Source organism: Haliotis rufescens, unplaced genomic scaffold (genome assembly GCF_023055435.1).
Source record: "Haliotis rufescens isolate VD_foot unplaced genomic scaffold, xgHalRufe1.0.p SCAF_4, whole genome shotgun sequence".
Classification (NCBI taxonomy): domain Eukaryota; kingdom Metazoa; phylum Mollusca; class Gastropoda; order Lepetellida; family Haliotidae; genus Haliotis; species Haliotis rufescens.
The window spans coordinates 50,719,553-50,744,497 of record NW_025964112.1 but is presented as its reverse complement, the minus strand read 5'-3'; the positions used below and the strand labels follow the sequence as shown (position 1 = coordinate 50,744,497).

General features: G+C 40.1%; 1 protein-coding gene across 4 annotated transcripts; it reads right to left on the bottom strand.

Moving 5' to 3' along the window:
- Positions 1–304: 304 nt before the first annotated feature.
- LOC124150953 (UDP-glucuronosyltransferase 1A8-like) lies at positions 305–23,773 on the bottom strand. 4 transcript variants are annotated; one of them, XM_046523190.2, is made up of 3 exons: positions 23,703–23,766; positions 8,909–9,088; positions 305–2,878 (listed from the first exon to the last, which is right to left on the bottom strand). In XM_046523190.2, the coding sequence occupies exon 3, from the start codon at positions 2,870–2,872 to the stop codon at positions 1,271–1,273; it is 1,602 nt and encodes a 533-aa protein (XP_046379146.1). In that variant the 5' UTR covers positions 2,873–2,878; positions 8,909–9,088; positions 23,703–23,766; the 3' UTR covers positions 305–1,270. The 4 variants fall into 4 exon arrangements, with proteins under 4 accessions (XP_046379146.1, XP_046379134.1, XP_046379138.1 ...); XM_046523178.2 differs by lacking the exon at positions 23,703–23,766 and adding an exon at positions 16,653–17,046; XM_046523182.2 differs by lacking the exon at positions 8,909–9,088 and having other exon boundaries at positions 23,703–23,773.
- Positions 23,774–24,945: the final 1,172 nt, after the last annotated feature.

Here is a 24,945-nt window from a genome sequence, read left to right as displayed (position 1 = left end):
ACCACACGACGCCGTACAAGTTGATGATTATACCAGGTGTGATACTATAGGGCCACGGCGACATCCGCACCCAGTCTACGACAGCACAGGTGAAAAGATGTAGGAGATCCCCAAGCCACCTGTACAAATTCAGGGTAGTGACATCATTGTTTTGTTTTCAGGTGAGCACTTTACTTGCCTTTGCATGAGTTTATGACGGGAGACACCAGCGGGGCAAGATACGCTGGCATTTACACTATTTGATAGTGATTCATAAACACATGATTATGATGTAGGAATCTTAAAATGGACTCTGCTTTCTAGAAAGGGTTTGATTGCTTTTATTTACGAGACGCTGGTCCACCAGTTACACTGGAAAGTCTGTGCTTGATGGTGATAAACGTGATAGTGCTTGAGTAACATAATTCTGATACATGATGTGTATGGAATCCTAGAATGAACCTTGTCGCGTTGTCGCCCTTAAAAACCAAGCAAAGTGTCAAAATAAATTATAGCGTAGCAACGCGACTTATTTTGAACTTGAAAAATGTCGCATTGTTGCCCTTTTGTAAAAGTCAAAAAATTTATTCAAAGCGCGACAACGCGACAAATGATTCGAATGTCGAATTGTGCCATTGCCACGATTTTGCTATTTTCTTGTTTTCGTAAGGGCGACAACGCGACAACGTCCCTTCGAAGATTCCACATATTTGAATGTTTTCACTTGAAGCATTCTTCTAAATACTAAGGATACTTTTGTTCTTTTGAAACGGATAATATATCTTTGATGACCCAGACAACGCCACTACTCATTTGATGACAACACTGGTAGAAAAAGGTCTGATTCCAATTTTTTTAAGAATATTTCATTTATGGAGGGACTTCTAATCCCAAATGTTTAACAGATGAAGCCCCTTCAGCCTTCATATAAACCCTTCTGGTCTATCATTAACATAAGCTGATTGTTGAAAGATGTAAATAACTAACGACCAAAGATACATTCTTGACGGACGCCACTAATACATTAAATGATATAAATATTTACATAAACATTGATAAATAAGCCTAGAAAATTAAATAAGCAATACGTTATGAAAGATCATGGCATCAATAATGAGAGAAACTCGCCTTACACGTGGTAATAAATCTGTTCAATGTATTTTTCCGAAATAGGAAATATGTTCGAAAAAAAGCACTTTGATACTACTACATGTCAAAACTCAAACAAAAATGCAAACAGCGCGACAAAGTTCACTGGGACGGTTTAAATTCAGTATTACTTGATTAAATATTATTCGACTTTCGTCTTATGTTTGCATACTTTAAAGAAGAAATTTGCTATATAAATCACAGATTTGTATGAGGAATATAGGAACACCATCATCATCGCAACAATGAAGCTTAATACGTCGACACACATGAACTGATACCATGTAAGGTCAAGGCCAGCTGACCGGAAATAGCTGCCGCCATATTTGATCACGTGATCTATCCAGTACGCTGCCTCCTGTCGTGGTGTAAGAGTCTTGTCTCTAAATATCATCGAAGCTTTGACAACGTTTTCCTTGTATATTGGGGAGTCAATCACAGTTATTATTGCTTGAGCCAGTTCTTCAGCAGAATTTTTATGAAAATCCATAGCAAGTCCATACTTCTTCCACGCCATTCTTCTACTATTGTAATGTTGTTCAGCATAGACAGGCATCCCAATCATAGGCACGCCATGATAGATACTTTCATATTGACTATACGCTCCACAATGGGTAATGAACAGCTTTGTTTTTGATTGACCCAAAAGGTCATTTTGAGGTATCCAGTCAGATACAAGAAGGTTTTTTCCAATCGATGAGGTGATATTGGATCTCCACACGAAAGAATATTTGGTTAATGTAAAGGCACGAACGAGTTTATCCTCAAATTGTTTCGGTAACGCTTTCACACTCCCACCAAACGACACCACAACAACCCCGGTGGTGGCATTTTCGTAGAAAGTCTTGAAGCGTCCTTGTAACGGCTTAGAGTTGTGAACTGACAGACCGCCAACAAACTTAGTATTGGGCATGGCTGATCTTGGAAAATCTAACACTGTGTCTTGTTCAACCAACCACAACTCGGCCTTGCTCACCAGGTTCGTCAGGGAAATATACGGTTTCTCAGAAGCGTAAAGGGACACCATAGATTCGGCCATAAGAGGGTTCGCTACCATCAGTAGAATGTGTTGCAACGTGCTAACAACACGGTCCTTGAAACCCATAGTATCGGATGCGCCGAGTCCTATTATGGGAGAGAAGGAGGGGTATGTAGGGGCACCTGTTCTCCAGGAGTCGTAAAAGGGCCCAATGAAACAGAAGGGAATATCAAGTTTGTAAGCAATGATTGCGTATGGCATACCAACAGTCCCGTCCACTAACAACAGGTCGAAGTTATGACTCTTTATAGTGTCCAGTAACTTGGCATCTCTTAACACAAGCTCATTCATTACGTTTGCGCTTTTAAACATATCGATTGGAGGATGAGTGGGGTCGACGTATCTGAGAGCTCGGTTAACAAGATGGAAGATGCCAGTCGTTATACTTCTGAAGTTATCAGGGTCGAGGTAAAAATCCACAGCTGGTTTGATGTAGTATTTGTCCGGGTCCACATCCCCAAGGCTGTCATACTTGATGAAGTTGAAACTAGGATCGTTGAGAATTCCTCGGGGTGCTAACACATCCGGGTATGCAATCCACAGGTCATGGCCGAAATCTTTTAGGTCATCCCTGAGCCACGTGACTGTCTGAATGTGACTGTAGAGAGGGAACGGGAGGTACAAGATCTTGGCACAATCTGTCATGGAGATCTCACAGAGAAAAAGCACTTTCAAAATGGTCGTGATTGTGATTCCGCTCGCCATAGCAAACTGGAAAAGGAAAACATATGTTTAGAACCATTAACGTATATGTTACAACAAACACCAAACGGGTAACCATCGTCTGTCGAGAAATTACTGAAACATGCAAAGGACATGTTGAAGTAATTAAATAAGGTTATAATATCTCGTGATCATGATACGATATTTCGAGGCCATGAAATAATTAGAGGCCACGACTTAACATATAGAAGCCACCTCTTAATACATGGAGGCGTGGGCATAATTATGAAGTCATTGAAACAATATCCAGATGCCATGAAATACTATTTTATAAATGTGAAGTTTAAACGATATACGGTTTTTCCTATGGACGAGGTGTCGATCACATGACGGCGAACTTGACATTATGAGTGTATAAACGACCCTTAATATCGAACTCAGCGCTTAGCATACATTGAGACTGCATGATCGTTTTTACACATCTTTATAATGACATTTCAATGATCGGCCACCTTTTCAATGATCAACCTTTGAAACCTCACCAGTCACGTTTATCGTGAAAGCCTTTTTGACGTCTTGTACTTGATGTAAAATGTATTACGAAGCGCCGTCATTGTGGTGTAGTTCTTAACATACATCACCCAAAGATGATATTATTGGAATGTATTTGACGTAAAGAAAACTACAACAAATGTTCCTGTAGAGCAAGTTGCGCATACATTCGCTCACCTCCCTTTTTTTAAAGGAACTATTTTATTCCGCGATACAGCTGATTGTTGTATGGCTGTCAGTGTCACGCGTACTTAATACAAGTGTTTATAGATCTCGGCCTACATCCTACTAGGTAAAGATACTGCTCCGACGTTCATACAGCTTGGCCCTGACTCTATGAAGGTTCATTCTCCAGTGAGCTCGCGCAAAGTGAAAGTCAATTCTTAAATGTCTGAAATTTACGACTTAAAGTACGTGCATGTGATTTGTCAGTGGTTAGTGATTTGTGAGTGGCATTGTGGGATAGTGAATCATCGTCAAAATATCAGAACGTAAAAGTAACATATTCCCTTCTCAAACAACAACTTACATGTCATTATTATTATGTACATAAACATAGCTGTTATTTTTATTGATGTTTTGATTACTTTTTTCCAGGCTAATTTGCATATGTTTCTGCCATGTCAATTTGGACTTAATTTTATTTTTGAATGTTGAAAGTGCCTACAAATTACCTCCTGTAAAGTACATTTTGTATTGAGCACTGAGATAAAACTAGCAAATCCAGACTAGTACTTTTCCAGTTGTTTTGTTATTTCGTATTTACATCTACGTAATGCTTTGTGTCGATTATTAAATCCAGCAAAACAGTTTTTTTTCATTTCCATGAGTACTTTAGTATTCAACGCCATGTCTGAATATCTGGTTGTCACGATTTAATATCGTGAAGCTTTAATTAAGAAGAAGAAATACGTTGGCCACAATATATAATGTTGTGGTCCCAAGACACCATCGCTTAAATTTATCTTCACCATGTCCCTTCTGTTGTCTTTTATGACATTAATATGTATCGCAACTTCATCGTTCTACCTTGAACATACACAATGATTTTCATGGATCGATTTACTGTTTGAGAATTACTTTTGTATATCAAATATACTGTTCAAAACAAGTGAAAGAACACACGATGCATACATGCCATGACAAATTAACAACAGTAATATGAACTAATCGAATGTTCTTTAAGTTAGTGAGTGAGTATGGTTTTACGCCGCTTTTAACAATATTCCAGCAATGTCACGGCGGGGGACACGAATGTTCTTTAACTTCTTTTGTGTAGTCTATCAAGTTGTTAAACATGTTATTCTCCGTTTCCATGCATAAGCTTGGGCAAGATCTTGGATTGCTTTATTATTAATCACAAAGCCATGCAGTCGTGTATTTAATGTAAATCATGGACGAAACTTTAAATTCCAGGCTGAGTTCATGCAACATCGTCTATATGTCCGGGGTTTGTATTCACTACTCTCCACCCGGTGATGGTATTGTCGATGGATATGCACGGGTTTAACTTTGTTGTGGAAAACGTGTACACTGTACCTAATCGATAAATCCAACATCATTGACTACTGCAATACAAACATGGTTGGCTGGTTGGTTGGTTTGTTGTTTAACGCCGCACTCAGCAATATTCCAGCTATATGACGACGGTCTGTAAATAATCGAGTCTGGACCAGATAATCCAGTGATTAATATCATGAGCATCGATCCACGAAATTTGGATCGATGACATGCATCAACCAAGTCAGCGAGTCTGACCACCCGATCCCGTAGTCGCCTCTTACGACAAGCAAAGTCACCTTTTACGGCAGCATGGGTTGCTGAAGACCTATTCTACCCCGGATCTTCACGGGTCCGAAACATGGACTCAACAATATCGAAGTAGCTGCTCAGCCTAATGACACAAAGCATTTAGTAGTGGTAACGGAACTTTCGAATGACAAAGAGGGATGTCTTCAACTTTCATGCTCTTTCGACCGAGATTTCAAAGAGCGCCATACAACTCTTGCTCAGAAGTTATTTGATCAAGGTTACAATATTCTAAGCCACAGTGAAGTTTTCAAAACGTTTTATAGTAGACATGAGGACATTTCCTAAAATGACGCAATAGTGACCAAAAATATATCCGATGCAATTCCGTATTTTGACTTGTACCAAATGTTACGGTGCTTTTCGGGTGAAGAGTGGACTTGCCTTTGCGTGTGTTTTGACGGGTATTCTCACGTATTCACTATTTGAGAGTCATTTATAAACATATGTACATGATGTAATCGGAATTGTTCAGTCGCTTTTAGCAGTGATTTCTTATGAAGATTGAAAGGGTTTTGTCGTATTTATTTAGTTAAGTATGAAATTCCACACCAATGTAAGAAGTAAGAACTTATGCAACCTGGCATGATCTGAAACAATCAATTATTACTTCTGACGAGAGACGTACTTTTTCGTTGAAAATACATATAGCTCATGTTGTCACCGGCAAAAGAATCATACTTCCATCTTTAATTAAGTAGGTATGAAAAATAGAGAGGGTTACAAGATGATGCTCTATGACGCTGATTGTACAAATATTTCAATTTGGAGAAAACATTGTACCTGGGTTATAAAATCCCTATCGGGCTGACACGTGATATAATTGGAATACTGTTAAAAGCGGCGTTAAACCTAACTCACTCACTCACTACAAAATCTCTTAGTGATTCTAGGCCATACTAAGTCCTACGTAGGAGATACTTAGACAAACAGAATTTCACCGTGGCCCTACTACGCTTCCGTAGGTATTTTTTTACAGACCTTTTACTAAAAAATGATCACGAAGAGGAGCTAACGGGCGGAATAAATCAAAGAACCAAACCCTGATTGCAAATTCCTTTGTGGTGGGTGCTAGTGGTAGAGCGGAAACCCTGTTGCGAACACCTTGTGTCGTCACTGATTTAGTGACCCATTCATATAATTTACATTTTGGCTTTAACGCCTAGTAGAGTCTATTTCGACGTAAACATGAGACTGATTATTCTCTACCACTGTCGTATATGTCAACATATCCTCATCCTCAACATATCAACATAATTATGAGAAAATACAAATCTATATATCGATGATTTATATATATTTTTTTATCTGTTATAATTGAGTCGATCGTATAGTGCTTTCAATTATGAGACTTTCCCAGAAGAAATACGTGATACATGAATACCTGTACCAAGAAACCTCATTAATTCGGACCCAGTTAATCCGGAAACCCCCTATTCCGAACAATCATTGTTGAGGACGTCTATTTATAATAAAGGCAGATAACCCATAACAGTGATTGGTCAATCCGGACCAGATTGAACTGGGAACGTCAATGTCTGGTTTAAGTGTATTTGGTTAAAATGTATCTGGTATCTGTAGCTTCTTGTTGTCATGGTTACAACCATGCCTTATCCGGACATCCTGTCTAACATTCAACAACACATAAAGAGTATTGGAGTTGTCGTATGAAGATCTATTCGTGAGACGTATATTGCAAATGTTTACTTTTTCATTTGATTAAAATATAATCACATAGTTTTGTTATTATAATATAAATACAAATTTCACATCAATTGAATTCCGAGTTGAGTCGTTTAAATGTTATGTTTACATGCTTCGTTATTCTTTAATCAATACCTTCTACTGATAATCAATGTTGAAAACGTATGTTTACAACAAAATGCATGCATATTTTTGTCAGAGATATCAAATGTAATGACTTTGTTTAATATTATGACATTGTGCAATGAACAGGTATATTGAAGTAAAACTGAAATAAAGAAAACGATTATTGATTTATTTGAGTGGGAATATGAAAAAGAAAGGATCTTTTTAGAACATGAAAATATAAACGGCTACTGTCTTTTTCAAAATGACATTCATCTATTGCAACCGTCTGATCATTGTCAAAATAAACTTGATGAAGTCACTGTAAGGCAGTGAAATGTAAATCCTTTGAGAACTACAACCCTGTACATTACGAATGTCATAACTTGCACGTGCATTTTGCTTTACTGTTTTCCTCTATGACATTTTTGCACAAGTGTGAAAACAATGCCGTTTGAGACATTGCAAATCGACAATGGCTGCGTTTTGACGCACCGTTTGTCGAATATCAGGCCACCAACATTTTCCAATAACATATATCCTATTTATATACCGGATTTTTTTGTGAAGTCAGGTTCAATGAACTAAATACTACCTGTGCGTTTCTTCTTCTTTTTTGAAAATTGTATTCCCATTCTTTTTTTTAGGTGAACAACTGACTTGCCTTTGTATGTGTTTGTGACGGGTGCCACCGGTTGGGCAGCATACGCTCACCTTTCAGCGAACACCTGGTACCATTACTCTTCGGTAGGGGGGCACGGGTGGCCCAGTCGTCTGAGGCGGCGCGATTCGCTGTGCAGAGTTGCGTCCCTTGCGCCAGAAACCTATGATTGCGGGTTCGAATCCCGGTTCGCCCCGATTATGTTTCTAGGTTTGTCAGCACCATACCCGTGCTCGTGGTTTTCTCCCGAGGTGGTAAACGTCTGAGACCTGCATCACTTCGGGCTTTCCTCCCACATTAAGCTGACACGCTGTGATATAACTGTAATACTGTTAAAAGAGGCGTTAAACCCAACTCACTACTCTTCGATAGTGATTCATAAACATATGCTCATGGTATAGCCGGAATCGTACAATCCACTCTGCGTTTGGATTTAGGAAAGGGTTTTGTAATTTTTCATTTCAAAATTCAAAATTACATGACATGCGGGTGGCAGCAGTGAGACATTTGCATTTCGAATACCATCACTTGGCCGAAGCACTGAAATTGCATGCGTATAATCAGTGATGATACAACGTAGCAAGTGCATGTTTACCTTTACATGTGCAATATATTAATAATTTACTAATGATTTATAACATAATAAGAGTGAAGGTCAATCATCAAGGATAATACTTAAATTGTGGAATGCAAAGCTACCAGGAACGAACGATGAGCTGATGCCACAGCCAGGCTTCGGTGGTTTACAACGGATATAAGGAACTCAAAGCGACCACTAATTCTTGTTCGTTATAACCGTAGTTCGTTATAAGCACATATACAGCATAACTACAGCAAATAGTCGAGACAAAAAAGTAAGTTCGCTATATCCGTCAGTTCGTTATAAGCGTGTTCGTTATAAACGTAGTTTAGTGTAATATAAATTACATTGTTAGCAGGCGTGGCAATCTTTAGTGGCTCCCCACATCCCTGATTCGCGACATGACAAGAATTATTAAGTTTTACTGTAACAGTAAATATATGCGACAATTTATTTTGCTAAAAGCAGAGCAGATCGAATCATGAGCATGTGTTTATGTGCCAGGTGTCCGCGAAAAAACAACACATCACATGCGCGATCAGTTTAAGGTTGGACCGGCTAATTTAGTGAATGGAAAAATTGAGAAAAATCGCTAGTTGAAATAAAGGTATTATTGTAGGGTATATTAATCTGATAACAGTAAAAAGAAAGAAACAGGTGACAATACCTAATGTTATCAATGCCGCTGCTTTTCCGGAGGTGCTTGCTCTGTATTCTTATCTTGAGTGTTCCAGCAGTGGTTGTGTTTCCAATTCCATCATTACGTGTGGATGCGGAATATGTTTCCCCGCTGCGATTGAATCCCACTAACTCCTCCTCTTGTTTGGCAGTGGCGTATTGTGGTGACCTTGTTTTATAACAGTGTCATATGAGTAATGGCTCTCGTCCAAGGTCACAACGCGCATAGCTCAGTTGACTTTCCCTATTTAGATTGTTTGTTTGTTTGTTGCATTGTGCAACAGTCAGCAATTTTCAAAACATGTTATAAAGGTCTTTACATAATTGAATCTGGAGACAAACCGGTGGTTGATATTATGAGAAGAGACCCTCGTCGGGGTACGATGATGCGCAAGCAAACAAAGTCACTGAGTCTAGTGGTTGAGCGTCCGCCCGGGGAACGGAAGGTCCGGGGTTCGATCCCCGACCGCGTCATACCTATAGACCGCGTCATACCAAGGTGGAACTTGTTGTTACCCTGTCTGGCGCTCGGCATTAAGGGGCTAAAAGAAGGACTGGTCGGCTTGGAGTCAGTATACTGTGTCTGAGTGGGGTATTTGTTAAACTGCGGCATGGTATCTCACTGGGCTAGCGCTATAAACTGGCATCAGTCCGGACTAGAACAAGCAGCCACACACACACGTCGCTATATAAGTGCAATAATCTTGGACGCGACGTTAAATCCCATTTCACCTCACCTCACCGAGTCGGACAATCAGATAGCTTATGTTGTCTCTGAAGACTTCATAGGTTTCTGGGGACCAAATTCATCATGTAATAACCACGAGGTTCTCCGTCAAGAGAGCATATGCTTCGAGGCGAGGATATTGCATTCAAGTTCAAAAGATTGAATTGGATAAAAATGTACAACTTACATTTCAGTGAGCGAGTGAGTTCGGTTTAAATCCGCTTTGAACAGAATTCCAGTAATATCACGGTCAGCTTAATGCTTGAGGAAAGCCCGAAGTGGAGCAAGTCGAGCACGGGTATGGGGCTGACAAACCTAGAAACTTAATCGGGGCGAACCGGGATTCGAACCATCGATCACAGGTTTCTGGCGTGCCCAAGGGACGCAACTCTGCACAGCGAATTGCGACGCCTTAGAAGACTGGGCCAGACGTGTGCATCCACTACCGTTTGAACCGAAACATGAGGCAAAGGGTAACAGAAACCAAAACAACACTGTAAGAAACTTCTCGTAACAATGAAACCAAGTGTGCGTCTTGACATGTCCGTTATTCCCTTGTTTGTGGATTTTATCAAAGTAGTAAACTAAAGCTAAATTTAATCGTAAATCATTCAGTCATCATCAAAACTAAGCATATGTATTGTGTGTGCAGGTCCTGGTTCGAATGTTGTATATAGAGAGCGGGGGTTATTCCCTAAATGCCGATGCCAGGCAGATTAACAACATGTACCATCTTTTAACGTCATTTGATAATGGTCTGATTATCGAGCCACCGACCTCCCGCTCTTCGGGCAGACGCTCTATGCACTGGACCACGGAGGCGGTCCTGCCAATAGGGAATGTTTATGTATTTCGCAAGCACAGGTACTTTTAACAACAGCCTGTCTATAGGGGATATAACTCAATTTATGAATCCCACACACATGTCCTATTAAAAACAACCTTTCAATTTGGGCCGTAACCCTGTTTATGAATTCCACGCTAAAACTGGGCGGCAAACGAAAGAATAGGTCGAGTTCCATGGTCGATTAAAAAATATCAAGAAGATCAACCACAGTTTGAATGAAATTGTGCAATCACAGGTAATGTAAGCTCAAGGTAAACAATGGTGGGGTAAGAAATTTCATTTTCAAAAGTTGTCTGAAATGTCACCAAAAGATTGTCAGACACACTTCAAGTTCATTGCCGACACAGTTGCCTTCAATGTATGACCTCCAGCTGCCTCAATGCATGGTGTGATACGCCGCCTCATCGATGACGTCAGTCTTCTGACGACGTGGACTGGAATCCGTTGCCACTCGTCTCTCAGGGCCTGCTGCAATTCTTGTCTGTTGACGGGAGGCGTGCCTCGCCCATCGCAGTCTCAGGCGTCGATGTTGAGCAGTCAGTACCATTCCTCGGAAAGGACGATACGCTCGGATTCCAGCAGCACGAAGTCGTCGTAGTACTGTACGTTGGCTAATTTGGACCTGTGTTGCCCCCATTTCGGCAATACCGATGGCTCTCTCTCTCTGCTCCTGTGAAAGTCGTGGCATTTCTTTTGTGTGCTTTCATTACGTGTGGTTATACCCTGCAGACGAACGCATTTATACAGCTAACATGCACGTGCAGTTTATGCCATAGTCGGGAAACCTGTTTCACCATTTTTTTCACCGCACTAGCGCCGTCAAAGGTGGCGCGTTCGGGTGAGGTGTTTTTTGGTACCTGTCCCTGGGCAGTCATATTCCCAATACCCACTTTCCACTAGTTATCGCTGTGTTTAGGAAAATTACAAATTGCCAACCTATGCTTTCTTTTGCCGCTTAGTTTTGCAACAAGCTGTCAATAGCGGACATACCCTGTTATGAATTCCATTATAAATTTAAGCGACAATTTTCTGCTGAAACTATAGTCCATTGTACGATCCTGACTCTCTCATGAACTTGTTTTATGAATCCCTAGGGGCGGTCGGGTAGCCTAGTGGTTAAAGCTTTCGTTCGTCACGCCGAAGACATGGGTACAATGTGTGAAGCCCATTTCTGGTGTCCCCCACCGTGATATTGCTGTAATATTGCTAAAAGCGGCGTAAAAACATACTGACTCAATTATGAATCCCTATATGATGATACCAGGTGTTCGCGTAAGGATGGGTGTGTCCTGCCCCACCGATGGTACCCGCCACAAACACATGCAAAGGTAAGTTCACCTCAACAATCCCGGGGACATGTCCTCCTCATGTCTACCATAAAACATTTTTAAGCTATAGTTAGGCCCTCAATGTTGTAACCCTGACGGGAAAAAATTGAGCAAGAGTCGTATAAAGCTCTTTGAAATCGTCGTAGAAAGAGTATGCCCGATTCTTAAAAATTGTGGACATGGAGACAACAAAAGTTAGAACTGATGGCATAATGCTCGACTTAAAGCGAAACCTGACTATTGTAAAGTCATCCCTCTTGTTATCAAGCTAATGGGAGTATTTTTTCACTCTAAATCTTTGTTCATAGATTTCAATATGAAACAAGGCGGTGTATGCACCTGTATTATAAAACCCTCTTGTCAATACCACCACCCATGTATTATTCCAAACAACCTATCAATAAAGAGATAAAACCCTGTTTATTAATTCAACGCATCTGTATTAAATAAACAACTTGTCAATAGGGGGTAAAACCCTGTTTATCAATTCCACGCATCTGTATTATATGAACAACTTGTCAATAGGGGGTAAAACCCTGTTTATCACTTCCACGCATCTGTATTATATAAACAACTTGTCAATAGGGGGTAAAACCCTGTTTATCACTTCCACGAAATTGTATTATATAAACAACTTGTCAATAGGGGGTAAAACCCTGTTTATCACTTCCACGTATCTGTATCATATAAACAACTTGTCAATAAGGGGGTAAAACCCTGTTTATCAATTTTATGCATCTGTATTATATAAACAACTTGTCAATAGGGGGTAAAACCATGTTTATCAATTCCATGCATCTGTATTATATAAACAACTTGTCAATAGGGGGTAAAACCCTGTTTATCAATTCCATGCATCTGTATTATATAAATAACTTGTCAATAGGGGGTAAAACCCTGTTTATCAATTCCACGCATCTGTATCATATAACAACTTGTCAATAGGGGGTAAAACCCTGTTTATCAATTCCACGCAACTGTATTATATAAACAACTTGTCAATAGGGGGTAAAACCCTGTTTATCACTTCCACGAAATTGTATTATATAAACAACTTGTCAATAGGGGGTAAAACCCTGTTTATCACTTCCACGTATCTGTATCATATAAACAACTTGTCAATAAGGGGGTAAAACCCTGTTTATCAATTTTATGCATCTGTATTATATAAACAACTTGTCAATAGGGGGTAAAACCCTGTTTATCAATTCCATGCATCTGTATTATATAAACAACTTGTCAATAGGGGGGTAAAACCCTGTTTATCAATTCCATGCATCTGTATTATATAAATAACTTGTCAATAGGGGGTAAAACCCTGTTTATCAATTCCACGCATCTGTATCATATAACAACTTGTCAATAGGGGGTAAAACCCTGTTTATCAATTCCACGCAACTGTATTATATAAACAACTTGTCAATAGGGGGTAAAACCCTGTTTATCAATTCCAAGCATCTGTATCATATAAACAACTTGTCAATAGGGGGTAAAACCCTGTTTATCACTTCCACGCATCTGTATCATATAAACAACTTGTCAATAGGGGGTAAAACCCTGTTTATCACTTCCACGTATCTGTATCATATAAACAACTTGTCAATAGGGGGTAAAACCCTGTTTATCAATTCCATGCATCTGTATTATATAAACAACTTGTCAATAGGGGGTAAAACCCTGTTTATTAATTCAACGCATCTGTATTATATAAACAACTTGTCAATAGGGGGTAAAACCCTGTTTATCAATTCCATGCATCTGTATTATATAAACAACTTGTCAATAGGGGGTAAAACCCTGTTTATCAATTCCATGCATCTGTATTATATAAACAACTTGTCAATAGGGGGTAAAACCCTGTTTATTAATTCAACGCATCTGTATTATATAAACAACTTGTCAATAGGGGGTAAAACACTGTTTATCACTTCCACGCATCTGTATTATATAAACAACTTGTCAATAGGGGGTAAAACCCTGTTTATTAATTCAACGCATCTGTATTATATAAACAACTTGTCAATAGGGGGTAAAACCCTGTTTATCACTTTCACGCATCTGTATTATATAAACAACTTGTCAATAGGGGGTAAAACCCTGTTTATCAATTCCACGCATCTGTATCATATAAACAACTTGTCAATAGTGGGTGAAACCTTGTTTATCAATTCCACGCATCTGTATTATATAAACAACTTGTCAATAGGGGGTAAAACCCTGTTTATCAACTCCACGCATCTGTATTATATAAACAAATTGTCAATAGGGGGTAAAACCCTGTTTATCAATTCCATGCATCTGTATTATATAAACAACTTGTCAATAGGGGGTAAAACCCTGTTTATCAATTCAACGCATCTGTATTATATAAACAACTTGTCAATAGGGGGTAAAACCCTGTTTATTAATTCAACGCATCTGTATTATATAAACAACTTGTCAATAGGGGGTAAAACACTGTTTATCACTTCCACGCATCTGTATTATATAAACAACTTGTCAATAGGGGATGAAACCCTGTTTATCAATTCCACGCATCTGTATCATATAAACAACTTGTCAATAGGGGATGAAACCCTGTTTATCAATTCCACGCATCTGTATCATATGAACAACTTGTCAATAGGGGGTAAAACCCTGTTTATCAATTCCATGCATCTGTATCATATAAACAACTTGTCAATAGGGGGTAAAACCCTGTTTATCACTTCCACGCATCTGTATCATATAAATAACTTGTCAATAGGGGGTAAAACCCTGTTTATCACTTCCACGCATCTGTATCATATAAACAACTTGTCAATAGGGGGTAAAACCCTGTTTATCAATTCCATGCATCTGAATTATATAAACAACTTGTGAATAGGGGATAAAACCCTGTTTTATCACTCTCTCAATAGGGGGGTAGAACTATATTTATCTACTTCTGGTCTAAGGTACTATATAAAACATCTGCCAATTCGGGAGTGGCCCCGAATTCGACCCCTTTCACTAAAAAAATCCTGGATCCACCTCTTAATAACTTGTTTATTAAGAGAAAATTGTTATGGATGAGCAACTTCAGAATCTTCTTTAATAATTACAATTGGGCGACGTTTCGGTGTAGATTATATCATCCTCATATATATGTATATATATATCATGTATATATATCATCCTCATACCTAGTTTGTACATCATTTGCTTGATAACGGTGTTATAATCTACACCGAAACGTCGCCAAATTGTAATTATTAAAGAAGTTGCTCATCCATAACAATTTTGTCTTAGTTACCATTCCAACTTCTAAATGCCACTCAAAGAAGTTATTTGTTTATTAAATAAAAGCGACAAAATCCTTCCCATATTCATAAGAAAAAGGCAAAACTGCGGTGAATGGATCACTGGAAATCAGTGATGACAGCAGTTGTTCGCGAAAACGGTAAATATAAGTGACCAACCCTTTCCATAGTCATAAGGTATCTCTGCTAAAAGAGTCGATTTTAAGATTCCGACTATATCATGTGTTTCTGAATCACTGTCAAATATGATGATATCAGGTGTTCGCAAAAAGGTGAGCGTATCCTGCCCAACCGTTGGAACCCGTCACAAATACCTGCAAAAGCAAGTCAATTTTTCACCTGAAAATCCATGCCTTGACGCTGTGCACAGCAGTCTAAATTAGTGTGTGAATTTATGCAGTTTTACAGAGCATATAGCAACATTACAGCTTTTTCAGGGCAGCTTGTATGTACTATACTCTAGCCAAGAGAAAACATATTCCGCCAAGGAATCCAGCAGTCTAAAGTAGTGAGCGAATGAATGTTGTTTTACGCATCAGATAGCAACATTACAGCTTTCTCCGGGCAGCTTGTATGTACTATACTCTTAGCCAAAAGAAAACATATTCCGCCAAGGAATCCAGCAGTCTAAAGTAGTGAGCGAATGAATGTTGTTTTACGCATCATATAGCAACATTATAGCTTTCTCCGGGCAGCTTGTATGTACTATACTCTTAGCCAAAAGAAAACATATTCCGCCAAGGAATCCAATCGGAACACTCTGAATGTGAACGCCTCGTGAATATGAAACTATATCTATCGCACGGCATCAATTTCCTATCATACGTTTTCAGAAGCAATTACGAAGCCCTAAATCAACAGCCGGTATTTATCATCCGTCCATGGTCAAGTGTCCCACAAATAACGGATGTCAGAAGAAACATTATCGCAATAAGATCAGATATGAATACTAGGCGATAAGAAGACACCTTGTCGCGGTGACTTCGCTGGACAATTGGACAGTCAAACAACACATCAAAGAAGCATACATGTATGTCAAGGCTGGTACAGCCCAATCGCCTGACTCAGCAGTTTTGCTCTCTACTATATATCATTTGCCAACAATCAGGGCAATCAGCAAAGTCTTGTACTTTACATCCTCATTAATGGAACTTTTTAGCTGTTCAGTTTTTAATTATTGTTATTATTTGACTATATTATTACTTCCGTCATTATTATTATTATTATTATTATTATTATTATTATTCCGTGAGGGTCAACTAAAATGCGATGATTTTGTGATCTGGCTGATTGTATGTCATCGTAACCCGACGTGTAGTTGCTCATGATATCAACCACTGGTTTCCCTGGTCCAGACTCGATTATTTGCAGCCCGCCGTGATATCACTCGAATCGTTCGCACCCACTAGTCGTTCACTCTACACCTGACATGTAGACACCACTTGGTAGTGGTAGTGCCCTGAACATATGAGTGATCACTGTCTCTTTGAGAAAAGTATATATTTTCAAACGTCATCAATTTAGAAAGGCAAACAGAAACTTGTACTTACATTGCTCGCACGAACTACACCACAAAATACCTTGCTATTGACCGAGTCCAGCTTGCCACGTCTGCATTTAGAAGGTATAGTTTGCGCCGTGTGTACACCTCGAAATGTGACCGACTTTTCAACAAAAGTCGGTGAGAGAAGTAGATCGGATAGTCATGTTTATAGTACATCGCAACGCTTATCACAGATTATACAATAGCTTCGAAATAGGCTGTGCTAAGCGCGGACAGTATGTTGGATGTAGATTTATATTCGTCACGGTGTAGCTCACAACGTCGTTGCTCGGACGCGTTCCTGTACATTACCTAACATTAATATTACATTTTGTGAATGTCAGGTCGTAGGCGTCGACAAATATATGCTTGGTTCACATACATTGCGCAAGCCTCTCCCGACTTAGAAGGTACCATAAAGGATGTTTTTAGATAAATTACGTACTTGCATTTTATATTCAAAGACATGTAAAATATGCAAAGAATTTAATCGAAAAAAATAAAGACTATTTTTTACGACTGACTATTTTTAGCAGGGCTGGATGTGTTTTGTAAACATGATTTTGTACAACGAACGTGCACAGGCAACTGTAACACTGAGCGCTATTTTTGGGTAACGGCTCCCGTTGCCAAGGTGAGTCTTTTTGGATCAGGTGCAAGAATAGAAGCTCTTTCAGATCTGTGAGTGAGTGAGTGAGTGAGTGAATATGGTTTTAGCCGCTTTTAGTAATATTCCAGCAATATCGCGGCGGGCGACACTAGAAATAGGCTTCACATTGTGCACCCAAGTGGGGATTCGAACCCGGGCTTTTTTTCGTGACGAGAGTGCACTTTAGCTACTAGGCTACCCGAGTGTCCTAAAGCTGGATGCACACGTGGAACTATAATTGGGCATTGTTAAGCCTTCAGCTGCAACCTTGTTGGCGGATAACACATACGCCAGCTGCACTACTTGGACCATCTATAACCTTATGGGGAACATGGAGGTAGCTATTCTCAAAACAAGAACTGTACTTGTTCCGACAAACTTTCCCCGACCCGTGAAGATCCGGGGTAGAAAAGGTCTTCAGCAATCCATGGTTGCCGTAAAAGGTGACTATGCTTGTCGTAAGACGCGAGTAACGGGCCCGGGTGGTCAGGCTCGATGACTTGGATGATGCATGTCATCATATCCAAATTGCGTGGATCGATGTTCATGATATCAATCACTGGATTGTCTGGTCCAGACTCGAGTATTTTCAGACCGCCGTCATATAGCTGGAATATTGCGTAGTGTGGCATTTAAAAAACAACCAAACAAACAAACACAACTATCCCCATCATCTGTTGGTTACAGTTTGAATGTTTATTCATTACTGAGTTAGCCGTTTCACGTTCACGTCATTTTGGGGGGCAAGGATTGCCAGTCGCCCATGGCGCTGGAATACGTTTTGTAGAGTTGCGTCCCTGAAATAATAAGCACATTGTACCCATATGAGATAATGAGTGAGTGAGTGAGTGGGGTTTTACGCCGCTTTTAGCAATATTCCAGCAATATCACGGCGGGGGACACCAGAAATGGGCTTCACACATTGTACCCATGTCGGGAATTGAACCCGGGTCTTCGGCGTGACGAGCGAACGCTTTAACCACTAGGCTACCCGACCGCCCCCAATATGGGATAAAGAACCTATAGCTATATTTTCGATTCAGTATTGGGTTGATTACTGGGGGCTGGGCATTTTGTTAGAGACTCACCAAACACGCATTTAGCCTCGCTTATTGAGAAATAAAATAAAAACAAACATCCCCCCCAAAAAACAAAATATCTTTTTCCAAAAAAGTCCACTCCCCAGAAGAGCAAATAGTCTTACCTGCTATTGAGTGTAGGTATATCCTATGCACAAGACTAAAACACTCCTTAATTAAGCAAAATGAAATCTGTTTCGGCGGATAATCGAGACTAGTTATTTTTCGTTGCTCGTTTAATGTTTTATGACCCTATTCGAATATGAAAAATGTCATATTATCCATAATCAAGACAAAGTTTTGCGAACGCATCACGGCAAAATGAAATATCGATAGTGCATCGATTTAGTGATAAACGATATCGTGCAAACGTTTAACGCACTTAGCACCCAGGCATCCACAGAACACGTGTTCTCATAAATAAGGTTCAGCATTCACGCATAAGTTTGAATGGAGGCCAGCTTATATCAACAGAAATGCGTCCTTGAGATATAGACTTACACGAGGTCACTAAACCTTGTAATGAATACAAGAGATCAACGCCAGAGAAGAACCATTCTCGTCAAAACAGACTCCACTGGGAAAAGAAAAAATAGCGGAGAAAATTATATGAATGGATCACTGAAAATCAGTGATAACAGCCGGTCTGTGAAAACGTAAATAAAAGTGAAAAAAACACCTTTCCATAATCATAAGAAATCTCTTCCAAAAGCAGAGTCGATTGTACGACATGTGTTTATGGAGCAGTATCAATTAGCGATGATACCAGGTGTTCGAGACAAGGTGAGCGTATCGGGTCCCACTATTGGCAAAACTGGATGTCAACACTCAACAGTAGTACCCGATATATGATGTATAAAGAATATAAAACACTGTTTGAACCTGAAAGATATTTGAGCATCTACAATGGCAAATATGTACGCAGTGTTTTTTATTAATTAAGATGTAACGTTTTACCTTTACGACAGGACGAGGGTAGATGGCAATCTATTGAATCATGTTTACGCATGTGTCCTGTTTGCAATATGTCTGTTGAAGATGAATATCATTTCGTATTGATCTGTTAACATTATACTGAGCTGCGTAAAGTTTGTTTGCCAGAAATGTATTGGAAGTTTCCAACGATATATAGAGAATATCACCCGAGTGTCTTTTAATATCAAATATATCAACACGAGTTGATAAAAGTGGAATAATTCCGAGGCTTGCCGAGGATTCTTTCCACTTTTATCAACGAGAGTTAATATATTTGATATCTAAAGACACGAAGGTGCGATTTTATTTATCATCCAACATCATTCTTCCAACTTTTTCAATTTGTAGACAGTAATTAGCAGTGTCTTCAGTGTAAAAAGTACTGCTAACAGCTTCAGTAGCAGGGCCATTAGTGATGTCATTTGATTGTGACGTCATGGTAACCAGTGACGTCACAATGGTCTGCAAAGCATTGTGATGTAATTTCATTGCAGCGATATTCTACAGTGTAGATATCGCTTGATCCAATCCAAGCGATATCTCCTGTGGGAGCCAATTTTGGATGATAAATAAATTCAAAAACTTATTTTGTACAGTTCAGGATGAGTTATTAAAACGTCTGCAATATTATGTATATTATGCGTATAAACAAAGAAATGAAGTCGTAAAATCTATGTAATGTGCTTCACATTGTATTAATGTCACTGCATTTCTTGTATATCGGCCTAAGGCCTACACACAAATAAACTAATTTGACTTTGACTTTTGACACATCTAAACCTAAGGCAAGTCAGTTTTTCAACCGAAATCCGAACATATGGTACAATTCAAAATTTGGAATTGTATCGGACATCACGACGAGTGTTTCATTTAGGTACGTCGAGGGCGAAATTAAGAAAAGCAAACCACGGCGCTATATAGAGAATCTCACCCGAGTGTCTTTTGATATCAAATATATCAACACGAGTTGATAAAAGTGGAAAAATTCCGAGGCTTGCCGAGGATTTTTGCCACTTTAATCAACGAGTGTTGATATATTTGATATCAAAAGACACGAGGGTGAGATTTTATTTATCATCCAACATCATTCTTTCAACTTTTTCAATTTGTAGACAGTAATTAACAGTGTCTTCAGGGTAAAAAGTATTGCAAACAGCTTCAGTAGCAGGGCCATTAGTGATGTCATTTGATTGTGACGTCATGGTAACCAGTGATGTCACAATGGTCTGCAAAGCATTGTGATGTAATTTCATTGCAGCAATATCTACAGTGTAGATATCGCTTGATCTCATCCAAGCGATATCTCCTGTGGGAGCCAGTTTTGGATGATAAAAACTACTTGGCCACTCTCATCCTTCATTAGGAGTCAAAACATGGCGGCTATTCACGCCAACTTTTCTCTCAGGAGATGCTCCAACAAATGCATGATATCTATACACTCGCTGTGGTAACGTGTGGCTTGGTTGTTTAAATGGGCGCCGCAATTAACTTGGCGGAGTTACGTCCCTTGGAGTCCGATGATCATGATCATAAGCTCGAATGCCAGATGTGCCCTGGGTATGATTTCTGGTTTGTCAGCACACTACATGTGCCCGTCGGTTGTAAATAAGTGTTAATTCCAAGTCTCGGACTTGGAAGTGAATCGTTTTCTTCGTGAACATGTGACGGTGTTGTTGAATCTACCAAAACGTCTGGCCATGCACAATGCACACATGGCGTCACGGTACATCAAATCTCTCGACACTGCTGTCATTCATTTGAATCAAAACTGACATACATTTCGTGCGGTATCTATCTATCTATTTATATTTTCGTACGAGGATTCTGTACACGATGACATAAACTGGATGCACATATCTAAGCTAAGTGGATACGGTGGTGTGGCTATGTTAGCCCCCGCTGTTGGCTGGAGTTAGGGTCAGTTGCTGGTAGTTCTTTGAACTACTGACTCAGTAACGGCTAGTGCCATAGTTATACGTTACGGTTAGTGTCATAATTACACTTAACTAGTCTCATGGGTATACGTTATGACTAGTCTCATAGTTATTGGTAACAATCGGCATAGTTATACGTAACTACTAGTCTCATAGTTATACTTGACTAGCCTCATAGTTATAAGTAACGACGAGAGTGGTAGTTATACACCACGGCTAGCCTCATAGTCATGAGTAAAGTGTTGTGTCATATTTATACGTAAAGAATAGTGTCATATTTATACGTAATGAACAGTGTCATGGTAATATGTAACCACGAGCGCCAAAGTTATACGTTACGGCTAGTGTCATGGTAATATATTGGTTGGTTGGTTGGTTGGTTGGTTTGCTGTTTAACGCCGTACTCCAACCATATGACGGCGGTCTGTAAATAATCGCGTCTGGACCAGACAATCCAGTGATTGATATTATGAGCATCGATCCACGCAATTGGGATCGATGACATACATCAACCAAGTCAGCGAGCCTGACCACCCGATCCCGTTAGTCGCTTCTTACGACAAGCATAGTCGCTTTTCACGACAAGCATGGGTCGCTGAAGACCTAATCTACCCCGGGTCTTCACGGGTTCATGGTAATATGTAACGACGAGCGTCATAGTTATACATAACGGCTAGTGTCATAGTTATACTTATTGGTGTGATCACGTGACCTGCATGCGAGATTCGTATTGATTTAGATCACACGGATTGAGCAATATATACAACAACGGTCTTACCATTGTGTCCGCAGTTGCGAGGTGTAAAGTACCCTGCGATCGAAGGTGAGACGCGTTAATTAAGTATGACGTGTACCGATGAGGCAACGTTCTTTTTCGCATTGACGTTTTTTTTATGGCCTATTTCGTGTTTCAGATTGACAGGAAAAGTAGTCCTGAGTCTAAGAAGGGTAAATAGTACACCATTAACAGACTGCAGAGTGGATTAGAGCCAAATACACAACCATTTGGCATATTTTTGCAGGCATCAAAGTGACCAGCTATTCTCTATTGTAAAAATGGCCATAGCGCTATCGTCAGATATCTCCAACTCAAAGACCCAAGAGAGAGAGAGAGAGAGAGAGAGAGAGAGAGAGAGAGAGAGAGAGAGAGAGGGGGAGAGCATCGAAGGTTATTCAAGATCTGGCAAATATTCATTGTGTCAACTTGTTACCGCTAAGGAAAATGTTGATGTAAAATGTGATGTGATTCACATATTATCGCTAAGACAATTGACACCTGATCAGAAACGCTCCAGAAACAACAACTCTTAAAATGTTCGTAGTTTTGAAGCATACCTAGCTGAGCGATTTGGAACCATGGATGAGTCTTATGTTCAGCACTATCTCCAAGAGGCTAAAAAGTCAAAGCAGTGGATACATCTAAGGTCTCCTCCTCCGATGAAGAAGGCAAAGTCTGTACCATCAGCTGGCAATGTGGTGGCTTCGGTTTTCTAGAGTTCCAGAGTGAGTGAGTGAGTGAGTGAGTGAGTGAGTTTGGTTTGACGCCGCTTTTAACAGTATTCCAGTTATATCGCGGCGTGTCAGCTTAATGTGGGAGGACAGCAAGAAGTGATGCAGGTCTATAGACGTTTACCACTTCTGTGAAACCCACGAGCACGGGTATGGTGCTGACAAACCTAGACATATAATCGGAGCGAACCGGGATTCGAACCCACAATCATAGGTTTCTGGCATGCCCAAGGGACGCAACTCTGCACACCGAATCTCTGCGCATCAGACGATTCGGCCACCCGTTCCCCCAGAGTTCCAGAGGAATCCTAGTGGTGGACTACCTTCTGAAAGGTCAGACCATTTCGCGAACACCCACAAGTAGTATCATGACAGTGTTGGATAGTGATTCATAAAACATGCTTAGTCGGAGTCTTACAATGGAATCGGGGGGCGGTCGGGTAGCCTAGTGGTTAAAGCGTTGGCTCGTCACGCCGAAGACCCGGGTTCGATTCCCGACATGGGTACAATGTGTGAAGCCCATTTCTGGTGTCCCCCGCCGTGATATTGCTGGAATATTGGTAAAAGGGGCGTAAAACCATACTCACTCACTCACTACAATTGAATCGTACAGTATTTTATGATTATGGAAGGGTTTTGGTGTCACTATTCAACCTGAGAGCAGAGATCTACCGCAATGTACTCTTAACTTATGACACAGCACACCTCCATTGAGAACATACAACTCCACTGACCTTATGTACTTTAATATAGGTAACGGTTGCAATGTTTAACTCGTTTAACATACTCTTTGAGACTTTATGCATTGGCGTGCTGCGTTCTCCAGATATATTCCTATTTAAGGTGCCTCGTGTACCTCAATAGAAACCAATACAAATTCAACGTTTGGAAATAATCTGTAAATACCTTACCTCAGTTTGTGATATCTCTCAACTCCTTATGTAAGCACGACCGCAGCTTGCTTAATCACGCAAACCCCTGTATTCGGGTGTGCTGTTTTCGTATTCCATGAACACACAATCGATATCACTTCCTTGATAATAACTTATTTCTATATGGAGTTTACCACTCCGGTGAAACCCACGAGCACGGGTATGGTGCTGACAAACCTAGAAACATAATCGGGGCGAAGCGGGATTCGAAACCACAATCATAGGTTTCTGGCGTGCCCAAGGGATGCAACTCTGCACAGCGAATCGCGGCGCCTTAGACGACAGGGCCACCCGTGCCACCTTATATAGAACAGCCAATCTATATATATATATAGAGAGAAATAAACGATGAGAGTGGTTTATCGTACAATAAAACACTGCAGGGAGAATAAACTATGATATATCGGGGAACACCAGCAATAGGCTTTACACATTGTACCCATGGGGGGAGTTAAACCCAGTCCTCGGCGTGACGAGCGAACGCCTTAACCACTAAGCTACCCAATCGACCTACATTATGAACATGCATGGTAGCTACTCTTGTGGAAAACGGGTTGTCCAGTGAGCTAATGCGCCGAAAGTGGTATGTGAAAAGTTGTTTCTTGAGTACCAGAATGCGTTACGTTTGGTTTAAATTCCAGGTTCCCAAATGTGGTACACGTCCACGATCCCGTGAACATCCGGGTTACAAGTGGTTTTCGGCAACCCATGTTTGGGATCGGGTCGTTAGGCCACCTGACGTGATTGATGCATGTCATCGTATCCCCATTACGTAGATCACTGCTCATCATGTCAATGTCTGCATTGTCTGGTTCATACTCGAATAATAACAGACCGCCGTCATATAGCTGGAATATTGCTGAGTGAGACGGTAAACTAGAAAACGACATCATTCATGCATTTGTTTATGGGTTTGAGAACATTTTGAGTGTATCGCACGAACGCGGGTCATCAGTCAGCCCGTCGGTACAGCAAGCTGTTATGTTGATATAGCACGGTAGTACAATGATTGGTCTAGACGATGACAGATATGACGCTGACATACATTTCGACCATATCAAAATACACCGTGTACGACATAGTTCAGCACATATTTGAACCCCTGTATCTCGAATACGTTATGTCGAAACGTATCTGGCTCTAACTTTAACGATACACAGGAAATATTCATTATCTTGATTTGAAATTGTGAACCATTCATATAAAGACAAACACTGTTTAT